Raw genomic sequence first — 20,176 nt, 5'->3', positions numbered from 1 at the left:
TGCCTCCTGGATTTTGATACGTTTCCTTCCCCAAATTAGGCTATAATTTGCTCCAATATACCTTCTGCCCCCCTCTTTCTTCTTCTTCTAGGATCTCAGTTATTCTAATATTGTTTCGTCTTATGGTATCACTTATCTCTCGAATTCTGCCCTCATGATCCAATAGTTGTTTATCTCTCTTTTTCTCAGCTTCTTTATTTTCCATCATTTGGTCTTCTATATCACTAATTCTCTGTTCTGCCTCATTTATCCTAGCAGTTAGAGCCTCCATTTTTGATTGCACTGCATTAATAGCCTTTTTGATTTCGACTTGGTTAGATTTTAGTTTTTATTTCTCCAGAAAGGGTTTCTCTAGTATCTTCCATGCTTTTTTCAAGCCCAGCTAGTATCTTTATAACCGTCAGTCTGAACTCTAGTTCCGACATCTTACTGATGTCCGTATTGATATAGGTCCCTGGCAGTCAGTACTGCCTCTTGTTCTTTTTTTTTTTTTTTTTTTGAGGTGATTTTTTCCATCTTGTCATTTTTTTCCAGAGGAGAATAGATGAATGAGAGAACAAAATGCTAACAGGGTAACAATGACCGCAGAAAAATACATGCTAAAGCAAATCAGAAGAGACCTGTAACCGGTGGAAAAGAAAGGGAAATAAAGGAAAAAGAAAAAGAAAAGGATTAAAAAAAAAGAATATGGTCAGATATGATCAGGCTGGTGAATAGATCAGTGCCACACACTAGATTTTGGGCATGTTTTGGTCTGTTAGAAGAAACTGCCTCCCAAAATTGTAAAGAAAGAAAAGCTTATATATGTACAAAAATAAGGGTGAATATGATGTAGGGATGGAATATGACTGTATAGATGAAAATTACAAGATTTTGTAAAAGGAATTGATAAGATAAGAAATTGGTTGAAAAAAGAAAGAAGAGAAATTAAAAAAAAAAGGAGAATGTGATCAGGTAGGAGACTAGAACAAAGCCATACACTAGAGATTTAGGGTATATTTTGGTCTGTTAGAAGAAACTGTATCCCAAAATTTTAAAGAGAGAACGACTCATATATATATACCAAAAATAAGATTGACTACTATGAAGGGATGGAATATGACTCTAAAAATGAAAAATAAAAAAGATTTTTAAAAAAGGGATTGATAAAATGTTGGGTGAAAAGGAGAAAAACAAATTAAAAAAAAAAAAAATTAAAAAAATTAACTTTGAAAGACTAAAGCCATGAATTCTGTGTGCAGTATTCCCCTAGCGCTGGAGTTCTGCCGTTCTCATTGATGGGTAAACTTGGTCTTGGCTGGCTGTTCTTGCTGAACTTCTGGGGGAGGGGCCTGTTGCCATGGTTCCCAAATGTCTTTGTCAGAGACGGAATTGCCCCGCCCTTGCCCTGCCGGGCTAAGTAATCTGCTCGGGTTTGCTCTCGGGAGCTTTTGTTTCCTGCAAGCTTTCCCTTCGGCTTTGGAGGTGAAAATGGCGGCCTCCCAATCTCCGCCCCCGAGGAGCCGAGAACTTGGGCCCCCACTCCTCAGTGCGCCCACAGAGAAAAGCAGTCAGTCACTCCTGTCTCCCCAGTCCCCAGCCACACTCTGTGCTCACCCAGTCTGTGATCAAGCGTTTCTATCTCTGGCACCCGACCTGGTGTGGAGTCTCCAAACCCAGCAGATCCCTGCGGTGCGCTTCCGCGCCACTCCTCCCACGGGGAGGAAGGGGAGTCTCCGTGGATCTGCCGCTTGTTGGGTCCCTGCTGGAGGAGCAGTGGCCCGACTGTGCGGCGGATCATGGTTTATGGCAACCCCGAGCTGAGAGCCCGCGCCTTGGCTCCATCTCTGCAGCCGGCTTCCCCGCTCTGATACCTGGGAGTTCTGCCGCACTCAGGCACCCCCGGTCTTTCTGTGACCCCAAGCGTCCTGAGACCACACTGTCTCAGCGAGGGTTCCACCCCCCACTTAGCCACTGGAGCAACGTCCCTCAGCGGAGCCAACTTGTCAAAGTTCTGATTTTGTGCTCTGCGGCTCTATCACTTGCCACTAGCGGCTGACCTAGGCTCCCTCCTCCCGCCCTCTATCTTCCTGAATATCGCCTCGGATTCACTTCTCCGCACCTCCTACCTTCCAGAAAGTGTTCGCTTTTCTGTTCAGAGAGTTGTTGCTATTCTTTTCTTCGATCTCCTGTTGAGTTCGTAGGTGTTCAGAATGGTTTGATCCCTATGTAGCTGAATTCCTGGGACCAGATGAAATTTAGGTCTCCTACTCCTCCACCATCTTGCTCCTCCTATCGTCACTTAAGTTTTGAACCCATTCTAAAAGCACCGAATTTTTCCTATGCATTCCCTGTCCCCTCCCGCCCCCCCTGGTTTATGTACATGATGTCATAGGTACTTTTATGAATCTCTTGACTGATTTTTATAGTTACAATTGTTTTTACAGCTTTTGACTTTATTGGTTTTGTAAGTGATTAATCTACTACTTTTATTATATGTTTGCATTCACCTGTGAAATTTTTTCCCTTCATAATTTTCTTATGCTTAATTATGGCCTTTAATTTCTACTCAAAGAATTCCCTTTAATGTTTTTCTATAAGCCTGGCTTAGTGGTGATGAACTCCTTTAATTTTTGTTTGTCTGGCAAAGTCATATCTCTCCTTCTATTCTGAATGATAACCTTGCTGAATAGAGTTTTTTTGGTTGCATGTTTTATCTTTTCAGGACTTTGAATATATCTTGCCACTCCATTCTGGCCTGCAGTTTCTGTTTGAGAATCAACTGATAGCCTTATGTGGTTCCCCTTGTATACAATTTTTCTTTTCTCTTGCTGTTTTTAAAATTTTTTCTTCATCACTTGTTTTTGTCACTTTAATTATTACGTGTCTTGCTGTGGACTTCCTTGGGTAAATTTTGTTGGGGTCTCTCTGTGCTTCTTGAGTCTAGATATCTTTTCCTTCCCTGCAGTAGGGAAATTTTCAGCAATAATTTCTTCAAATAAATTTTCTGTTGCTTTCTGTCTTCTGGGATCCCTATAATGTGAATGTTACTATGCTTGATGATGATGTTGAGTTTCCTGAACCTATTCTCAGTTTTTATTCTTTTTACTTTTTGCTCTTCAGCTTGGTTGCTTTCCATTACTCTGTTTTCCACATCACTGCTTAGTTGTTCTGCCTCCTCTATTCTGGTATCAATTTGCTCTAGTGAATTTGGAATTTCAGTTACTGAATTTTTCATCTCTGACTGGTTCTTTTTTGTATTTTCTATCTCTTTGTTGAAGGTCTTACTGAGATCCTCCACTTTTTTCTCAAGTCCAGTGAGTATCTTTATGACCATTACTTTGAAGTCTTTATCAGGCATATTGCTTATCACCATTTCATTTAGCTCTCTTCCTGTGATTTTTGTCCTGTTCTTTCATTTGGGCCATATTGCTCTGTCTCCTCATTTTGTCTAACTCTTTGTTTGTTTCTTTGTATTAGGGAAACCACCTACATCTCCTGACCTTGAAAGTAGTGGCCTTATGAAGAAGAGGTCTTGTGGTGTCTTGAAGCACTGTGTCCTCTGTTCACTGGAATGAGGCACCTCCGGGGTCTTTCCTGTGTGGCTGTGTGGGTTCTACTGTGGGACTGAGCTGCCTTTACCTTCAGTCCAGTTGGCTGCAAAGGCCCATTTTACCTGTTTGGGGTACACTGGTCAGGGTTTGGTCCCTGTGCTTTAAGGGGACTTGTAGTAGGGCAGCAGTCAGATTGGATGCCTGTCCTTAGTCTGTGTACTCTGGGACTGCAGATATACTGAGCTGCAGGGCACTGTCTCTGCACTGCCAGCTATAAGGTTTGGCTGCTGGGACTGTGGGTACACGCTGGTTTTGTATGGTTATATTCCCTTCTCCCCAGGGCAGGGGTCACTTTGGAGTGGCACTTGTCTCTGCTGGGGTTGCTTGCATGGTGTGTTGGGGCAGAGGTGGTTTTGGAGGCATGCCTGCTGAGTGGGTCAGATTGGATGTGGTGCCTCCAAAGGGGAATGCAGAGGTGGGGCACTTGTTGCTAGCAAGATATGTAGAGAGTATTTGTGGTGGTTCCCACAAGTGTCTGGCTATATGCGGGGGGAGGGGAGGGGAGGGAGCCTGGGGTAAGAGAATGGTGCTTGCTAGCACTTTTGTTCTTGAAGTCTCCTAAAGATTCCTGCCCCTTCAGTGCAAAATCTGAGATACCCCAGGCACTTTCCAAACTGCTGCTTCCTTGAGGTGTCTCTGCAGGGTTCTTTGTTATGCTGACTCTTTGAGGGTGGGGACTCAGTTTCCTGTTATCCCTGCCAGCTCTCTTGGAGCTACACCAGCTGATTTTAAAGTACCCAGAATTTGGGTCTGCTGATTTTAAAACTCTGGAAGTTAAGCCCCACTGGTTTTCAAAGCCAGATGTTATGGGGACTTACCTTACCAGTGTGGGTTCTCCATGCCTGTGGTACCTGGTGTGGATTCTGCTCCTCTCCCTTCTCGGTCCTGTGTGCAGTTAGTCTCACAGAGGTTTGGTACCTAAGTTCATTTCCTCCCCTCTTGTAGTTCTCACTGTGGCTTTCTCTACAGTTAACTATAAAGTCTCTTGTGCCAGCCCTTGAGTCTTTTTCAGAGTTGGTTGCACTGTGTGTCTGTGAGCTCAAGATTTTACTGCTCTGCCATCTTCCCAGAAGTCTAAATATGACAGATCTCTTTTGAGCCCCAGGAAGCTCTTCATCTCAAAATTGAAGAGAGGAGTATGGCATCTATCTTTGGGATATCTTTTAAACCATTTGGATTTTAGTATTCTTTTGGGGGGGAGGATTGTTATTGCTTTTTAAATTTTAATTCCAACATAGTTAATATATAGTGTTCGTTTTAGGTGTACAATTTAGTGATTCGACAGTTTATGTATTCCTCAGTGCTCATCATGGTAAGTGTACTCTCTAATCCCCATCACCTATTTTACCTATCCTCCCATTCACCTCCCCTCTGGTAACCTTTGTTCTTTATAGTTAAGACTCTGTTTTTTTGGTTTGTGTCTTTTTTTTTCCTTTGTTTTGTTTCCTAAATTCCACCTATGGGTGAAATCCTATGGCATTTGTCTTTCTCTGACTTAATTATTCTCTTAACATTATATACTCTTACTCCATCAATGTTGCAGATGGCAAGACTGCATTCTTTTTGTGGCTGAGTGGTATTCCATTGTGTGTGTATGTGTGTATCACATCTTCTTTTTCCTTTCATCAATCCATGGACACTTGGGCTGCTTCCATTACTTGGCTCTCGTAAATAATGCTGCAGTAAACATAGGGGTGCTTTTATCTTTTTGGATTAGTGCTTTCATATTCTTTGGGTAAATACCCAATAGTGCAGTTACTGGGTCATAGGGTAGTTCTATTTTTAATTTTTGAGGAACCTCCATACTGTTTTCTACAGTGGCTGCACCAGTTTGCATTTCTGCCAATAGTGCATGAGGATTCCTTTTTTCTCCACATCCTCATCAACACCTGTTTTCTTGTGTTGTTGATTTTAACCATTCTGACAGATGTGAGGTGTTTTCATTGTGGTTTTGATTTGCCTTTCTCTGATGATGAGTGATGTCATGCATCTTTTCATGTGTCTTGTTGGCCATCTGTATGTCCTCTTTGGAGAAATATCTTTCTGCCCCCTTTTAAATTAGATTATTTGTTTTTTTGGTTGTTAAGTTGTATTCGTTCTTTAGTTATTTTGGATACTAACCCTTCATCGGATATGTCATTTTCAAATACCTTCTCCCATTCTGTAGACTGTCTTTTAGTTTTATCGATTGTTTCCTTTGCTGTGCAGAAGCTTTTTATTTTGGTGTACTCCCAGTAGTTTATTTTTGCTTTTGTTTCCCTTGCCTTGGAGACATATCTAGAAAAATGTTGCTGTGGCCGATGTCAGAGAAATTATTGCCAATGCTCTCTTCTAGGATTTTTATGGTTCTGTGTCTCACATTTAGGTTTTTAATCTGTTTTGAGTTTATTTTTGTATATGGTGTAACAAACTGGTCCAGTTTCATTCTTTTGCATATAGCCAAATTATGGATCTTAGTATTTGCAGAATCATGGTGGTAGACTCACTGAGCCATGATCTTCAAGCTTCCTTCTAATTTCAGAATTTTGTGAATTCTAAGTATTTTGTCACATTTCTAATAAATGTTTACATTATTAAGACTTAAATGTTTTTAACATTTGCAAAATATTTCTCTACTGCTATGTAACAGGATATTAAGGCTTTTTAAAGGGTGTTATTAAAAAAAAACTTCCGGTGGATTACAGTCCTATTATAATATATGCATTCTTTTTTTTTTTTTTTAAAGATTTATTTATTTATTTATTTGACAGAGAGAGAGAGAGAGAGACAGCTAGAGAGGGAACACAAGCAGGGGGAGTGGGAGAGGGAGAAGCAGGCTTCCCGCCAAGCAGGGAGCCCGATGCGGGGCTCGATCCCAGGACCCTGGGATCATGACCTGAGCCGAAGGCAGACACTTAATGGCTGAGCCACCCAGGCGCCCCCATAATATATGCATTCTTAAAATTTATCATGCTATGCAGAATTGTTCAATAAAAGGAGAAAAGTCGGTTAGTATCACAGTGGTCAGAAACTTTGTTAGTTACACATACAAAAAGACAAAAACACAGTTTTACACACGCTATATGATTCAAAAATACTAAGTACTACAGTAAATATGGTACTGAATAATACCTGAGGTTTGCCTGTTAAAATGGGCTTCAGAAGGATTGCTGCTTGGAAGGTTTTGAGAAATGTGATGCAAGGCAGGTTATCTGCAATCTGGTGGAAATTTCAACACTAGATGTAGATATGTGTGGTTCTTCACGTGCAGTTAACTGAGGCAGCTGGTAGAAGTTAGGAGTGTATACTGTCCGTGTATTCTACATTGCTTGGTTCAGTTTTTTGAACTCATTTCAAATGGATTCCATTTTCTGTGTTTACCTAGTGAATGCTTGTCCCAGAGGAGAAATTGCACATAAGCAAATGTGAAATACATTATGCTCAGATAGTTGCCTAATACATTAATCACTCAGGAACAAATTTGTGTTGCAAAACAAGCCTTACAGTAGAACTGGCTGTAATTTAGACTTGAAAGAGTTGCATGGAAAGTACACCCAGTGTTTTCATATACCTCACCCGGTTCCCCTAAATGTTCAAATGATCAAAACCAGGAACTTGACATTGATGCTATAGTGTTAACTAAACTTAGATCCTCTTCAGATTTTGTCATTTTCTCATTCTTCTTTTTCTGCTCCAGGATCCAACTCAGGATCCCGTATTTCATTTACTTGTCATGTCTCCTTCGTCTTCGGCCATCTCACACAGTTCCTTATTCTTTCTTTGTCTTCCCTGATCTGGACACTTCAGAAAATACCTGGACAATTATTTTGTGGATTATCCCCCTAATTTGGATTTGTCTGATATTCATGGTTAGATTGAGGTTATGTGTTTTTGGCAAGAAAACCACAGAAGGGATGTCGTGTCCGTCTGATTGCATTATATACATGATATCTGAGACATTGATTTTTTTTTTGAGACATTGATTTTTAAGATGTTTCAGTGTTTCTAACTTTTAGTTGTATAACTTATATTTGTTCATACTTTACAGTCACTTGTTTTCAATGTGAGGTTTAAAGTCTTCATTTTTATCAGCACTTTGACATTTTTTATGGATAAGCCCTGTGGAAAAGAATTACACTGTTATGGGTATGCCTTTTTTGGCTTTATTTTTGTTCGTATAGTACATTTTGTAGTATATTTTGATTCCTCAATTATTATTGAGTAGTGTATTTCAATTTCTCAGTCATTTCTATCAATTTGAGAGGGTATAATCACTTTTGAAATACTAGTGTTATTCTGTACTGTCAGTGTGAAATCTTTTTATATAATTACTATCATTATTTTGTTTCAGTGTCAATAGTAATGGGAATTCCCACAGTGAAGAGAGAAGTTAAATCTTACCTCATAGAAACCCTTCATTCCCTTATTGATAATCTGTATCCTGAAGAGAAGTTGGACTGTGTTATAGTAGTCTTCATAGGAGAGGTAATTATTTGTCATTATTTTTTTACTACATGTAATGTATAAGAGTTGAAACCATAAATGAATGTTTTAATATGCTTTTATAAGCATGTTTTTAAAAATGTGATGTATAAAGGTTAGATAATATATTCTTTCTGATAGTTAAATGTAAGTCTAACTTGCTGTGTTTGCCTTGACTTATCTCCGGCAGTAACGGTCCAGGAATAATGATCTGTTGTGAGTAGGATAATATTATATACATAAATCTTTAAAAGCAGTGAGTCCTCATTTTTAGCTCTCGGACCTAAATTTGGAGATTTGCATTGATTTTCTTTGGGAGTTTTGAAACCTGAGAAACGCTTTGCCTGGGTTGGGGTTTTATCATTTCCTTATTCTCTCTACCCCTTCTCTATACTCCCAAGATGCAGCCATCATTATTATTTTAAAAGTCAAAATATGATAAGAACAAGGAACATTTCTTGTATTTTAGTCTCCTCACAAGATCTAGGGAAAGTGTACTGAATATGCTTTTTGGGAATAATGAAGGAAAAAAGCCCCTGGAGTAAATATTTTCTTATTTATCATGTAGAATTTCAGAATATGAAAGGATTTAGGACATTATCTGGTTTAGTGTACTGACTACTTTTATGTTAAAGAAAGCATTAACAACATTTTCCTTTTAAAAGACATGGGAAACCATGAAAAGTTGGGAAACACATGCATACCGTTTAAAACAATTACAGAATGTATCGTTAAAATTTACCTGTTACTCCTCCATGTAGATATAGCTGTTGATATTCTGAAATATATTTTAAGAAGTTTTTCCTAAGGCTTGTATACATTTATATATAAATGGGATTGTTCTATATATTTATTAATATGGACATTTTTCTATGATAAAAAGAATATCATAGCATCATTTTTTTATGACTGCAAAATATTCCATTGTATGGTTTTAACGTAATTGACTTAATTTCTGATTGATAGACATTTAAACTGTTTCCAAATTTTTGCTCTTTTTTTAAAGACTGTGCATTACTGTAAGTAAATTGTTGGGCACTGGGATACTTACTGATGTGGGATCCATTCCTAAATGTGGAATTGCCGGGTCATCGTCCATATACATTAAAATGTTCATACATGGCCAAAATGCCCTCCGGAAGTTGAGCCAGGTTATTCTTCCAACAGTCTGTGAGAGAGCTTGTTTTCCTGTCCCCACACTGCGCTAGATAATATTTGTCTTTAATTTTTTTTGCCAAGTTGATGGATAAAAATAAATATACTGCTTTTGTTTAATTTGGGTTTCTTTACCAAATGGGATTAAATATTGGTTTATGTCTTTTGACCATTTGTATTTATACAGATTTTGTCAGTCGCATATTGTATGTCAGTAGAAATTCGTATGGTCTCCTTGGTTTATATGTCTTTTGGCCATTTGTATTTATACAGATTTTCTTTGTCAACTAGTAGAAATTGGTACAATCTCCTTGGAAAGCAATTTGGCAATAGCTATTAAAATTTAAAGTACTATATACTCAGTGATCTAACATTCTGCTTCTAAAAATTGATCCAGTAGAAGCATTTGCAAGTGTGTAAATATATTCAAGCTCATACACACGTTTATACAGCTCCTACCTGTGCATTAATTAGATGAATAGAGAAAATGGTCTTGCGGAATATACTCCAAACTATTAGTAGTGCATATTGTTGAGAGTTGGGATTATGGGGATATGCCACTTTCTCTCGTTTACAGTTTTGTAAAATTAGAATTTTGAGCATGTACTGATTTTTAATGAGAAGAAAAAAAAAAGCCTTAACCCTAAAAAAGAAAGAAGTATATAGTTGTGTAAAGGAAAAACTCAGGTCTCTTTTTCTTACTATGTAGGGAAAAACTCGCTTCTTCCGTACTGTGTGTTTCTTCCCTGTGTGTCTCTACTTTTACCTAAACACTTCATTGACACTTTGGTCAGCAAATGTATGGAAGCTTTTCCCCACACCAAGGAATTCTCTGTGACAGTGGCTGGGTATCCTACAATTTAACTGAATTCTGATGCTATCTACCTGAAGTTAATGTCAGATCTCACAGATTAAGGGCTCATTTGCACAAAGCCGGCTCCCACCCCCACATACACACATACTTCAGATGCCAGTTGCAAGCCCTGTGTTTCTGACCAACCAGCTATAGATTGGAGGTTCCAAAGACCGCCTCCTTGGGTTTGATTAATTTGTTAGAGTGCCTAACAGAACTCTGTACAACACTTATGTTTATTAATTTATTAAAGGATATGAGAAAGGATACAGATGGACATCCAGATGGAAGAGGTGCATAGGGCAAAGTAGGTAGGAAGGGGCGTGGAGCTTCCATGCTCACTGCGGGTGCCATTCTCCCAGCACCTTCATGTATTCACCAGCATGGAACCTCTCCAACCCTGTCCTTTTGGGTTTTTATGGAGGCCTCATTACATAGTCATGGTTTACTAAATCATTGGCCATTGGTGATTGATTCAACCTCCTGGTCCTCTCCCTTTGCTGGAGATTGGAGGAGTAGGACCAAAAGTTCCAACACTCTGATCATATGGTTGGCTCTCCTGGCAGCCAGCCCCCATCCTTCATTGGGATGGGGGTGGGTCCAAAAACCACTTCATTAACATAGCAAAAGACATGTCTCTTGCTCTCATTACTTAGGAAATTCCAAGGGTTTGGGGAGCTCTGTGCCAGAAATGGGACAAAGACCAAATATATATTTATTATTATAAATCACAGTTTCATAACTTAAAAATAGTTTTCAGTCTAGAGGTATAGATTTGTGTACAGAAGGATTCAAGACCCTCTTGCCATAGCCCTTCCTTCACCTGATCACTAAGATGTAATAACACTGGATTTGGAGTCAGATGACCCATATTCAGGACCTGGATTATGCCACTAACTGCCACTTGAGCAGGTTGTTTTTTTCTCTCTTCATCCTGTTTCATCATCTCTAAAAGGAGAATTATGGTCTTGAGTCTTGTAAGCTCAAAAGTGTTGGAGGCAGGTGCAGTAAGATCACACACGGAGAGGTGTTGCATCCTGACAGTTCAGTTTAAGTGCCTGCAGTATTCTGATCTCTGAAGACTCCTGAATTGCAGGAGTTTTTATGTGTATCTATGTAGATTTCAGTATTTGGAAGAAAGTCTATTCTGAGTTATAGAGTTGATTTATAGAGTCTATTGATTTATAGAGTTCATTGAATTGCCTTTAGGCAATTTAAAATTATTAATTACTGTATTTGAGTCTACCTTGATTAGTAGTTATTAATCTAAGTGTTTAGTAGCCCGAGACAACATTAACACTAGTAACAAGTGCATATTCTGTGGCTGTGAACATGATCTACATGTTGCATGGTTTCTAGCTCTAGATCTCCTGTGTCGTCCTAAGCCCATATTTCCAACTGCCTACTTGATAACATTAGTTGAATGTTTCATGAGCAATTTTTAATCTGTCTATAACTAAGTTAATCTGGTTTTCTCAAACTGCTTCTCTTCCATGTTTCCCGTGTGTTTATTAAAGGTTTTTTACATCACAGAGTTAATAGGTCTGTGTTCCAGTCCTTTTACTCTCAATTTGTTATGTACACCTAGCATGTTCTCAGTTCTGTTTGTGTTATTCCTTAGCCTGAAATGTTGCCTCTTTCTTAATCATCCTTCAGGTCCCTGTTCATCCCTTTTATGAAACGGTCCTCAGTCTCCCATATGAAATTTATTTAGAGTAAATAGAAGTAAATCGATCTTTCACAAATATTTTTAATTTTTATAAAGGTGTGAATTACCTCTGGTCCACTTTAATGTGTGAGCAAAAAATTAATGAAAAAGAACTGTAGATGAATGCATATAGATGTTAAAGTGTATCATAATCTTTTCATGCCTGTTTGACTTCCCATTCTTCATGTTCTTTTTTTCTTGAAGGTGGATGGGGTTGTCCAAAGAATGCCCCTCTGGGAGGAGAGGAGACACAGAAAAGTAGTTACTAGCTCTATTTTCGTTCTTTGTTCCTCTCTGGTGATTTCTCTCTTGGGGTCAATTGAGCGTAAATGATGAGACATTTATAGAACATGCAAGGTTTTGAAAGTTGACTGTTAATGTACTATATGAAAGTTCACTGACTCTATTCTAGAATTGCAGGCGTTAAGAGGAATAAATTCCCGTTACTCTGAAGGATCCATGATATGATCCAAGTGTGATGTTCACATTTTAAAATTGTATCATTCTTACATTTACTTATTACTTTTATTTTAAATTATAACCTTTGTATTTTAATGATCCTTTGTTATCTGTATGCCTCATTATTATGTATTTTATGCTATTTTATAGTATTTCTTATACTGTATTACTATTTATGTTATTTCTGTCACTCATGACCATTTCTGACAAAATGTTTTCCTACATTATACTCTGGATTTTAGTAAAATTTGTTTTTCCTGTTCTGTTTTTATGTTTGGAGAATTCTCCATTTTTATGAGTCTTGGTTGGAGGAAGCCTTTCTCCCATTATGCAGACTAAAAATGCCAGATAATTGCTTTACCAGTTCAGGCATATGACCTGGGCTCAGCCACTTGGATATTCCTATCCTGGGCTTTGAGTGGAGCTTAATTATTTTTTGATAATATAGAAAACCCAAAAGAATAAACAGACAAATTATTAGAAATAATAGGGGAATTTATCAAGGTGGCTGGATGAGATCAATTTATTTTTCTATATACCAGTAACAAAAAACATTTCTTCTAAATACATTTTTCCAAAGAAGCAGGAATTCTGGACTGTGTCTCAGTTTGCGATTGTGTCATGCTTCCTTATGATTAAATTCAGGTTTTACATTTTTTAGCAAGAACACCGTAGAAGTGATATGGTATTTTTTTTCAGGGCCTCATATTAAGATGATATTGACATATCTCATTATCAGCATTGTTAACTTGTATCATTTGATTAAGGTGGTGTCTGACAGATTACTATAAATAGACCCTTTTCCATATATACTTAGAGGCTATCTTCTGAAGTGATGCTTTAAGATCATGTAAATATGCTGTTTTCTTCATAACTTTTTCTCGACTAATCATTTTTGATGATTCTTGCCTGTGACAATTATGTTTGCTGAATGGTGATTTCTTCTGCATTAATTGGAATTCTTTAAGGAAGAACTATTCTTTTCTTCAATTTTGTTTATTTTGTTGGTTATTGATATCAGTGTGAAGTTGTGGATATTATAAATTTTTTACTTTGTTTTTAAAATTGTTCTAAATTTGGCCATTGACTGCTCTTTGGAGTTGGCTACTCTGTCCTTCAATATGCCCCATCATTTTTCCTTATATTCTAGCAGCGTAAGATGTTCTAGGCTTATCTTGTATTTTCCCTGCCCCAAACCTTGAATCAGCCATGTCCCCAGCCATGTCTCTTAATTGGAGAATAGTATAAGAAACCAAGACCTGGGTTCCAGATATGCTCATTGCTTCTGAGGGATCACTGCTTCTTGTCCTCTCAGTGGGCAAAGCTAGGAAATACACGTATGCATACAAACACACACCTGTACATCTATACAGGTCCTATGTCCATTTATCTGTATATGTTAAAAATCATGAGTTTGTAAGATACCTTTGATTCCATCCAATACTGCAGGATTCATCCTAACCTCCCCCAGTTCCTTATTCTTGACTATTTTCCCCATCAGTGGGAAACTTGGCCCTCATGATTCACAATATATCTACTTACTTGGTTAATCCTAAATAAACATAAAGCAGTTTCTGAATTGCTGATCTATTTAAACCTATTGATTAAAGTTGATTTTCTGATTTTTCCTCAAGAAGGGTCCACATGAGCAATTTTCCCGGAGGTTCTGTGTGGTCAAAAATGTTATCTTTTGCCTTTATTCTCTGCTTGGGTCTAGAAGCCCCCAGTCGCATTTTCTTTATTGGTAGGTTGAGGGGAGTGCTACTGCTGAAGCTAGCCAGATGACCTTCCACATTTCTCACTCCTTGCTGTAAGAAACTCATGTTGCCCAGTTGCCCAAATAATTCTTTTTCTATCTTTAAAGCCTAGTAATTTTGCTATAACATGTCTTGATATCAACCATTGTGGATCATTTTTCCCTGGCACATAATATGGTCTTTAGGTATATAGAGTCATATCTTACTTAATTTTAGGAAAGAACTTTTGAACATTCTTTTTATTAAGAACTTTTAAAGATATACAACAAAGTTGAAAGAATTTTACAATTATACCCGTATATATGACACCTATATTTTACTACAAAGATTTTAGTATTTTCATTTATCCTATCTCTACCTATCCATCCTTTATCCATCATTAATCCAGTGCATTTATGTATCTTCTTTTGGGAAGTTTCTTCAACACATTTGCCCATTTTAAAAAAATTGGGTGGTGGTTTTTTGTGTGTTTTTGAGTTATCAGAATTCTTTATATATGCTGGATACTTTTATTTTGTCAGATATGGGTGTTTTGTTAGTATTTTCTCCCAATCTGTGGAAGTCCATTCATGTTTTTCACATTTTCTTGGTGAGGAGAAGTTTTTATTTTGACGAAGTCTAATTAATCAATATTTTATTTTATGGTTATTGTTCTCCATGACCTGAGAAATCCTTGCTTAGCCCCAAATGGTGAAGATTATCTCTTTTGAAAACTTTGTTTTAACTCTTATATTAGGTCTGCATTCCATCTTGGGTTAATTTTTGTTGTGGTGTAACATAGTGTTCACGTTCATTGTTTTTCATGTGGGTGATCATTTACTCCAGTACCAGTACCAGTTGTTGAAAACACTTTCCTTTCCCCACAAGATCGCTTTGATGCTTTCGTTGAAAATCCAGTGACTATATATGTGTGGGTCTTTTTCTGTTCTGTTCCATTGACCTGTAGGTTGATCCTTATGCAAATACCTCACTATCTTGATTACTATAACTTTGAATTAAGTATTGAAATCAGGTAGGGTTAAGTCCTCCAATTTTGTTGTTTGCAGGATTGACTTAGATATTTTAGGCCCTTTGCATTTCCATGTACATTTTCGAATCCTCATAATCATTTCTAATATCTGGTGTTGCTTCATAGTACCAAGTGCTTCAACTGGGTATTTTTTCTTTGAAATTAGTGGGGAAATATTTGGTCACAACTTTTCATCTGTTTTGTGGCTATCAGTATAGCTTTTTTCTTGTTTTTGTTCATAGGTTTTGCTGAATTTCTCCCTTTTTTTCTTATATTTTTGTACAGTTGCTGTGCTAGTTCCTTTTTTATGAATCATCATAGAAGGAAATGGCTTTTTTCCGCCCCCCACCCCCCCCGCCACTGGGTTACAGGAGGAGGGGGGGGCAAAGTAGTGTTCCAGACTAGTTGTTTTTTAGTCAAAGACTCTCTTTGTAGCTGCTGTAGAGTCAGGCTGCTTCCTGCAAATATAGTTAGTCAGTGCAATTCTTCAGGCTACCTCTGATTATTGAACCACTTTGGATTCCTTTTGAGCTTGAGAAGTTTGGTTATTAACATTGGTCTTACTGAAAATGGAGTTTGCAGTTTTGTGTCTGTTTCTCATTGATAATTCTGTATAATGTCAGTGCTTCCTAGGCAAATTCTGTATAAGTGGCTTAATCTTTTCCAGTTAGACAGTTTAGCATGCATTCAGCCAGGGTTTAGTTCCCTGAATGCTTTGAAGCTTTTTCCCACCCAAAGCACCTTGAAGAGTAGAGTAGCCTCAGAAACAGTAGTCCTCTGTCTAGTTATGTTTTCTCAAGCTCTCATAATTACCTGTTAATCCTCTTTTTTAAATAAAGGCAGAAGTACAGATATCATTCTAATTAGTCTTTCATTCATTGAACACATATTTATTGAAGTACTAAAGTAAAGAAGGTACTGGAAGAGATTAAAAAAAAAAATCCACTGGACAATAGATTGTGTCCTTAATTTGTAATCTAGCATTACACGGGAATATTTTTCTCTCTCCCTTTTTTTTGTTTTGTTTTCCTGCATTTGAAAAAAAATAGTTATTAATTATACACGCACATGGCTAAAGAGTCCCAGTAGTCTACGGAATTTGTTATTCTAAACAGTAGTCTCCAGTCTTCACGCTTCCTAACGCCTCTGCAATTTCCATCTTTTCCCTTCTCCATCTCCCTCCCTCTGAGACCTTTCCCATCTTCTCACTGGCTGGCTGGCTGATAGTCAAGCAGGGCAGACAGACCTCCCTATGATGCTATTCAGTTGACTTAGTCTTTGATCTTTTCAAAGAACTGACTTTTAGTTTTATTGACTTCATCATTTCTTTATTTTCCTGTTACATTAATTTCCATTCTTTATTACTTCTTCCCTTCCACTCGCTTTTAGTTTGGTTTACTCTTTTTCTAGATTTTTAGATTTTTCCAAATTCTTAGATTCTTTTTTTTTCCCCCTAGATTTTCTAGATTTTTCTGAATTCTTAGGTTATCGGCTGGAGATCTTTTCTAGTAGAGGCAATTTTAAGCTATAAATTTCTCTCTAAGCACCACATTAGCTGCATCTCATAAATTTTGGTATGTCAAGTTTTACTTTCATTCAGACCAAAATACTTTCTAAATCCCCTTGTAATTACTGCTTTGACCATGGATTATTTGGAAATATATTGTTTAATTTTTACCTATTTGTAGATTTCTCAAATTTCCTTCTGTTGTTTTATTTTTAATTCAAGCCTTTTAAATTTATCAATATTTGCTTATGGGCTAGCATATGGTCTACCCTGGACAGGATTCCATGTTGCTTAAAAAGAATGGATTCTGCTATTAGCCAAGAGGAGTGTTTTATAAATGTCTGTTAGATCAAGTTGGTAGTGTTGTTCAAGTCTTCTGTATCTGTCTAGTGTTTCTATTTTTTATTTAAATTACAGATTACTGTGTTAGTGCATCAATAGTGGTTTTGGTCTATAATTTTTTTAGCAGTGGCATTTTAAGATGTTTACTTATACCTTTTTTACAAATCATACAAATGCCAATTAGGAAGAAATTGTACATACATAATATCCTATTAAATTTGCTTGTAATTCAACAAATATTTATCCACTTACTTAGTGGTAAGTACTAGGCATATCTTTGAATAAAACAAAGCCTCTGCCCAATGAAACTTATAGAAAAAGACAGATTAAAAAACAAATATATAATACATTAAATGGTAGTAAGTGCTTGAAGAATAAACCAGAGCAAATGGGAAAGGGAGTATGGGGTTGCCAGGGGATGGTTTATTAAAGTGGTCAGGACATTTGGGCAAAGACTTGAAGAATGCAAGAGTTGAACAATCCAAGCAGACTAAGTATGTGCAAAGGGCCTAAGGCAAGAGCCTTGCTTGACCCGTTTTGTGAAACAGCAGGGAGAGGCCTGTGTGGCTGGAGCAGAAAAGGTGAGGGGTTCAGTAGTAGGAGGTAGTTAGAGAAGGAGTGGGGTAGGCCAGGTCACATAGAACGCTACAGGCCATATTAAGAACTTTGCTTTTACTCTAAGTCAGGGGACTAACAAGTTTTTTGTATAGGGCCACATGGCAAATATTTTAGGCTTTGCACACCGTGCAGTTTCTGTTGCATCTATTCAGCTCTGCTGTTGTAGCCTGAAAACAGCCAGAAACCATATGTAAATGAATGGGTGGGGTTGTGTTCCAATAAGGTTTTACTTTGTGAAAACAGGCAGTGCGTCTGTCATGATCTACTTAAAACAAAATCATTTGAGGGTTTCAAGTAGAGAAGACACTTGACTAACTTTTTATTCCTTTAAGTTACTTTAAAATACTTATTTTGTTTTTTAATTAATTTATTTAAAAAATTTTATTATGTTTGGTTAGCCACCATATAGTACATCATTAGTTTTTGATGTAGTGTTCAACCATTCATTAGTTGTGAAAATACTTTATTTTTTATTTTTTTTAAAGATTTTATTTATTTATTTGAGACAGAGAGAATGAGAGACAGAGCACATGAGAGGGGGAGGGTCAGAGGGAGAAGCAGACTCCCCGCCGAGCAGGGGGCCTGATGCGGGACTCGATCCTGGGACTCCAGGATCATGACCTGAGCCGAAGGCAGTCGCTTAACCAACTGAGCCACCCAGGCATCCGAAAATACTTTATTTTGAAATAATTTTGAATTTATAGAAAATTTACACAAATAATAGAGAATATTCCCTTGACTCAGCTTGCTGTAATGTTAACAACTTATGTAGCCATGATAAAACTATCAAAACCAGGAAATTAACATTGGTATAATACGGTTCGCTAAACTGTAGACTTTATTCAGATTAGGTGTTTTTCCACGTAAGGTCATTTTTCTGTTTTAGCATCCAGTCCTAAATATCACTTTGCATTTAGTTGTTCTGACTACTTAGTTGCCTTCTACTCATGATAGTTGATTGCATTTTTCTTGTCTTTCGTGAACTTGCAGACCTTTATTGAATACACTAGTTGGTTACATTGGAGAATGTTTCAGTTTGGATTTGTTGGATATTTTCCCATGATTAGACTATAGTTATGCATTTTTGGCAAGAATAACATGAGTTACCTTTTCAAAGGGTCACGCTGACTTCTTTGGAAAGGAAAGTGAAGAACCTACTTAGGAAACTATCCGTAATAATCCAGGTGAGGCTTAGACTAGGATAATTGAAGAGGCGGTGAGAATGAACGGAATGGGTTCTGATTAGAAAAGTGTGAGAACTGTTGCTGTAGCATCAACTGTTTAGGAGAAGGGAAGGAAGAAAGACTATGGTAGGCGTATTGGAAATGAAGTGTGTGTTTGTCTATTCTTTTAACAGCTTGACCATTTTAGAAACTAGTAAGGCTAACTTGTATTTGTTGGCCTTTCTGGTACATCTGCATTGAATTTAAAGTATAAAGCCAAGCGTTAGATGGATAGGAATAGCTTTTCCTTGGACCCTAGGGAAATAAAATTCATGAGCTGCCAGCCCCATTCTAGCACATGCTGGTCCTTTTAGTCCTTTTGATTTGTCACTTGTACACATTAGCTTTCTGGAATTTTCTTTGGTTCCTTATTATGTAAAGTAACATCTGTTTCGGGCTCTGAAAGAGTTAATAAGGACTTGACTTACCTTCCTGCTGTAAGCAACTGGAAGGCTGAACAAAATATGATTCATTTGTTCTCAGACATTGGACAGAAGACTCTACACGACGGGATTCCCTGAGACAGAAAAATCGGTGAATACCACAATTCCCCCCAACTTTCTGCCTGGAGATGCATTTCCAGATCACATTGCACAAGGGCAGTCACAGGGAGAGCAAGTGGAAACTGCAGAACAGAGTTGGAGAAAGGAGACTGCTACACAGAAAATGATGGTGCCTTTGGGTCCTTGTTGTGTTGGGCCACCTGTGCACAGGGTGAAATTCACAAGTTGGGCGTGTGGGGGAATGATCAGGGATCTGCAACCTGAACATTCCTATTGCTCACGCAGGATGAGTTCTGACCGGCCAGAATGGCAAGTCCTTGGTAGTCACCCAGGGCATTTAGTGGAGAATCCAGAGGAGGTGAACTGTCTTTGAGGTGGTTATTCTAGGCCCACCCCAGCAAAGCTTAAAAAGAGGCCTGTGGGGGGTCAACTGATCCACAAATAACCACCTGCTAAAATAAAGCCCAAGGGTTTTTAAAAAAGAAAACAGCAAAATTAAGACACTCAACAATGTGGCATTTATAATGTCTATTATCAAATAAAAAATGGTTAGCGTGCCAAGGAGAAAAAAAAGTGAACCATAACTAAAAGAAAATTTAGCTAATAGAAACAAATGTAGAAATGATAGAGGTGATAGAACTGGAAGGAAAGGACAACCAGACAACTATTACATTTTCAAGTACTTAACACAATGAGGAATGGAATGGAAGATGTATAAAAGAATCAAGTGATGGAACATGTAGCAATGAAAAGTACAATATCTGAAATTTAAAATTTACTGTATAATCTTAACAGACACTGCAGAAGGAAAGGTCAGTGAATTTAAGAAGGACAATAGAATGTACCCAAAATTAAGTATATGGTGAAAAAGACTGAGTGTTATTCATTGCATTTATCTATGGGCTGATATTAATTGACCTACCATATGAAATTCCAGAATGGAGAGGAGAAAGAAGGAATAATTACTGAAATTTTTCCATATTTAAAG

The 20,176-nt window shown here is 37.6% G+C and overlaps 1 protein-coding gene across 8 annotated transcripts in view; it reads left to right on the top strand.

Annotated features, from left to right (window-relative positions):
* MGAT4A (alpha-1,3-mannosyl-glycoprotein 4-beta-N-acetylglucosaminyltransferase A) overlaps positions 1-20,176 on the top strand; it is a 124,237-nt gene that overhangs the window by 60,483 nt on the left and 43,578 nt on the right. For all 8 annotated transcript variants that reach the window (XM_064572584.1, XM_064572589.1, XM_064572587.1 and 5 more), the window contains exon 5: positions 7,924-8,057. In XM_064572584.1, the coding sequence (XP_064428654.1) occupies positions 7,924-8,057 (134 nt within the window). The remainder of the gene's footprint in view (positions 1-7,923; positions 8,058-20,176) is intronic.

This window comes from Mirounga angustirostris, unplaced genomic scaffold (assembly GCF_029215605.1).
Source record: "Mirounga angustirostris isolate CCGP_5_RB_7025 unplaced genomic scaffold, mMirAng1.0.hap1 SCAF_10, whole genome shotgun sequence".
Classification (NCBI taxonomy): Eukaryota; Metazoa; Chordata; class Mammalia; order Carnivora; family Phocidae; genus Mirounga; species Mirounga angustirostris.
Note: the sequence above shows the minus strand (reverse complement) of the source record. Positions and strands in the feature narration are given on the sequence as shown.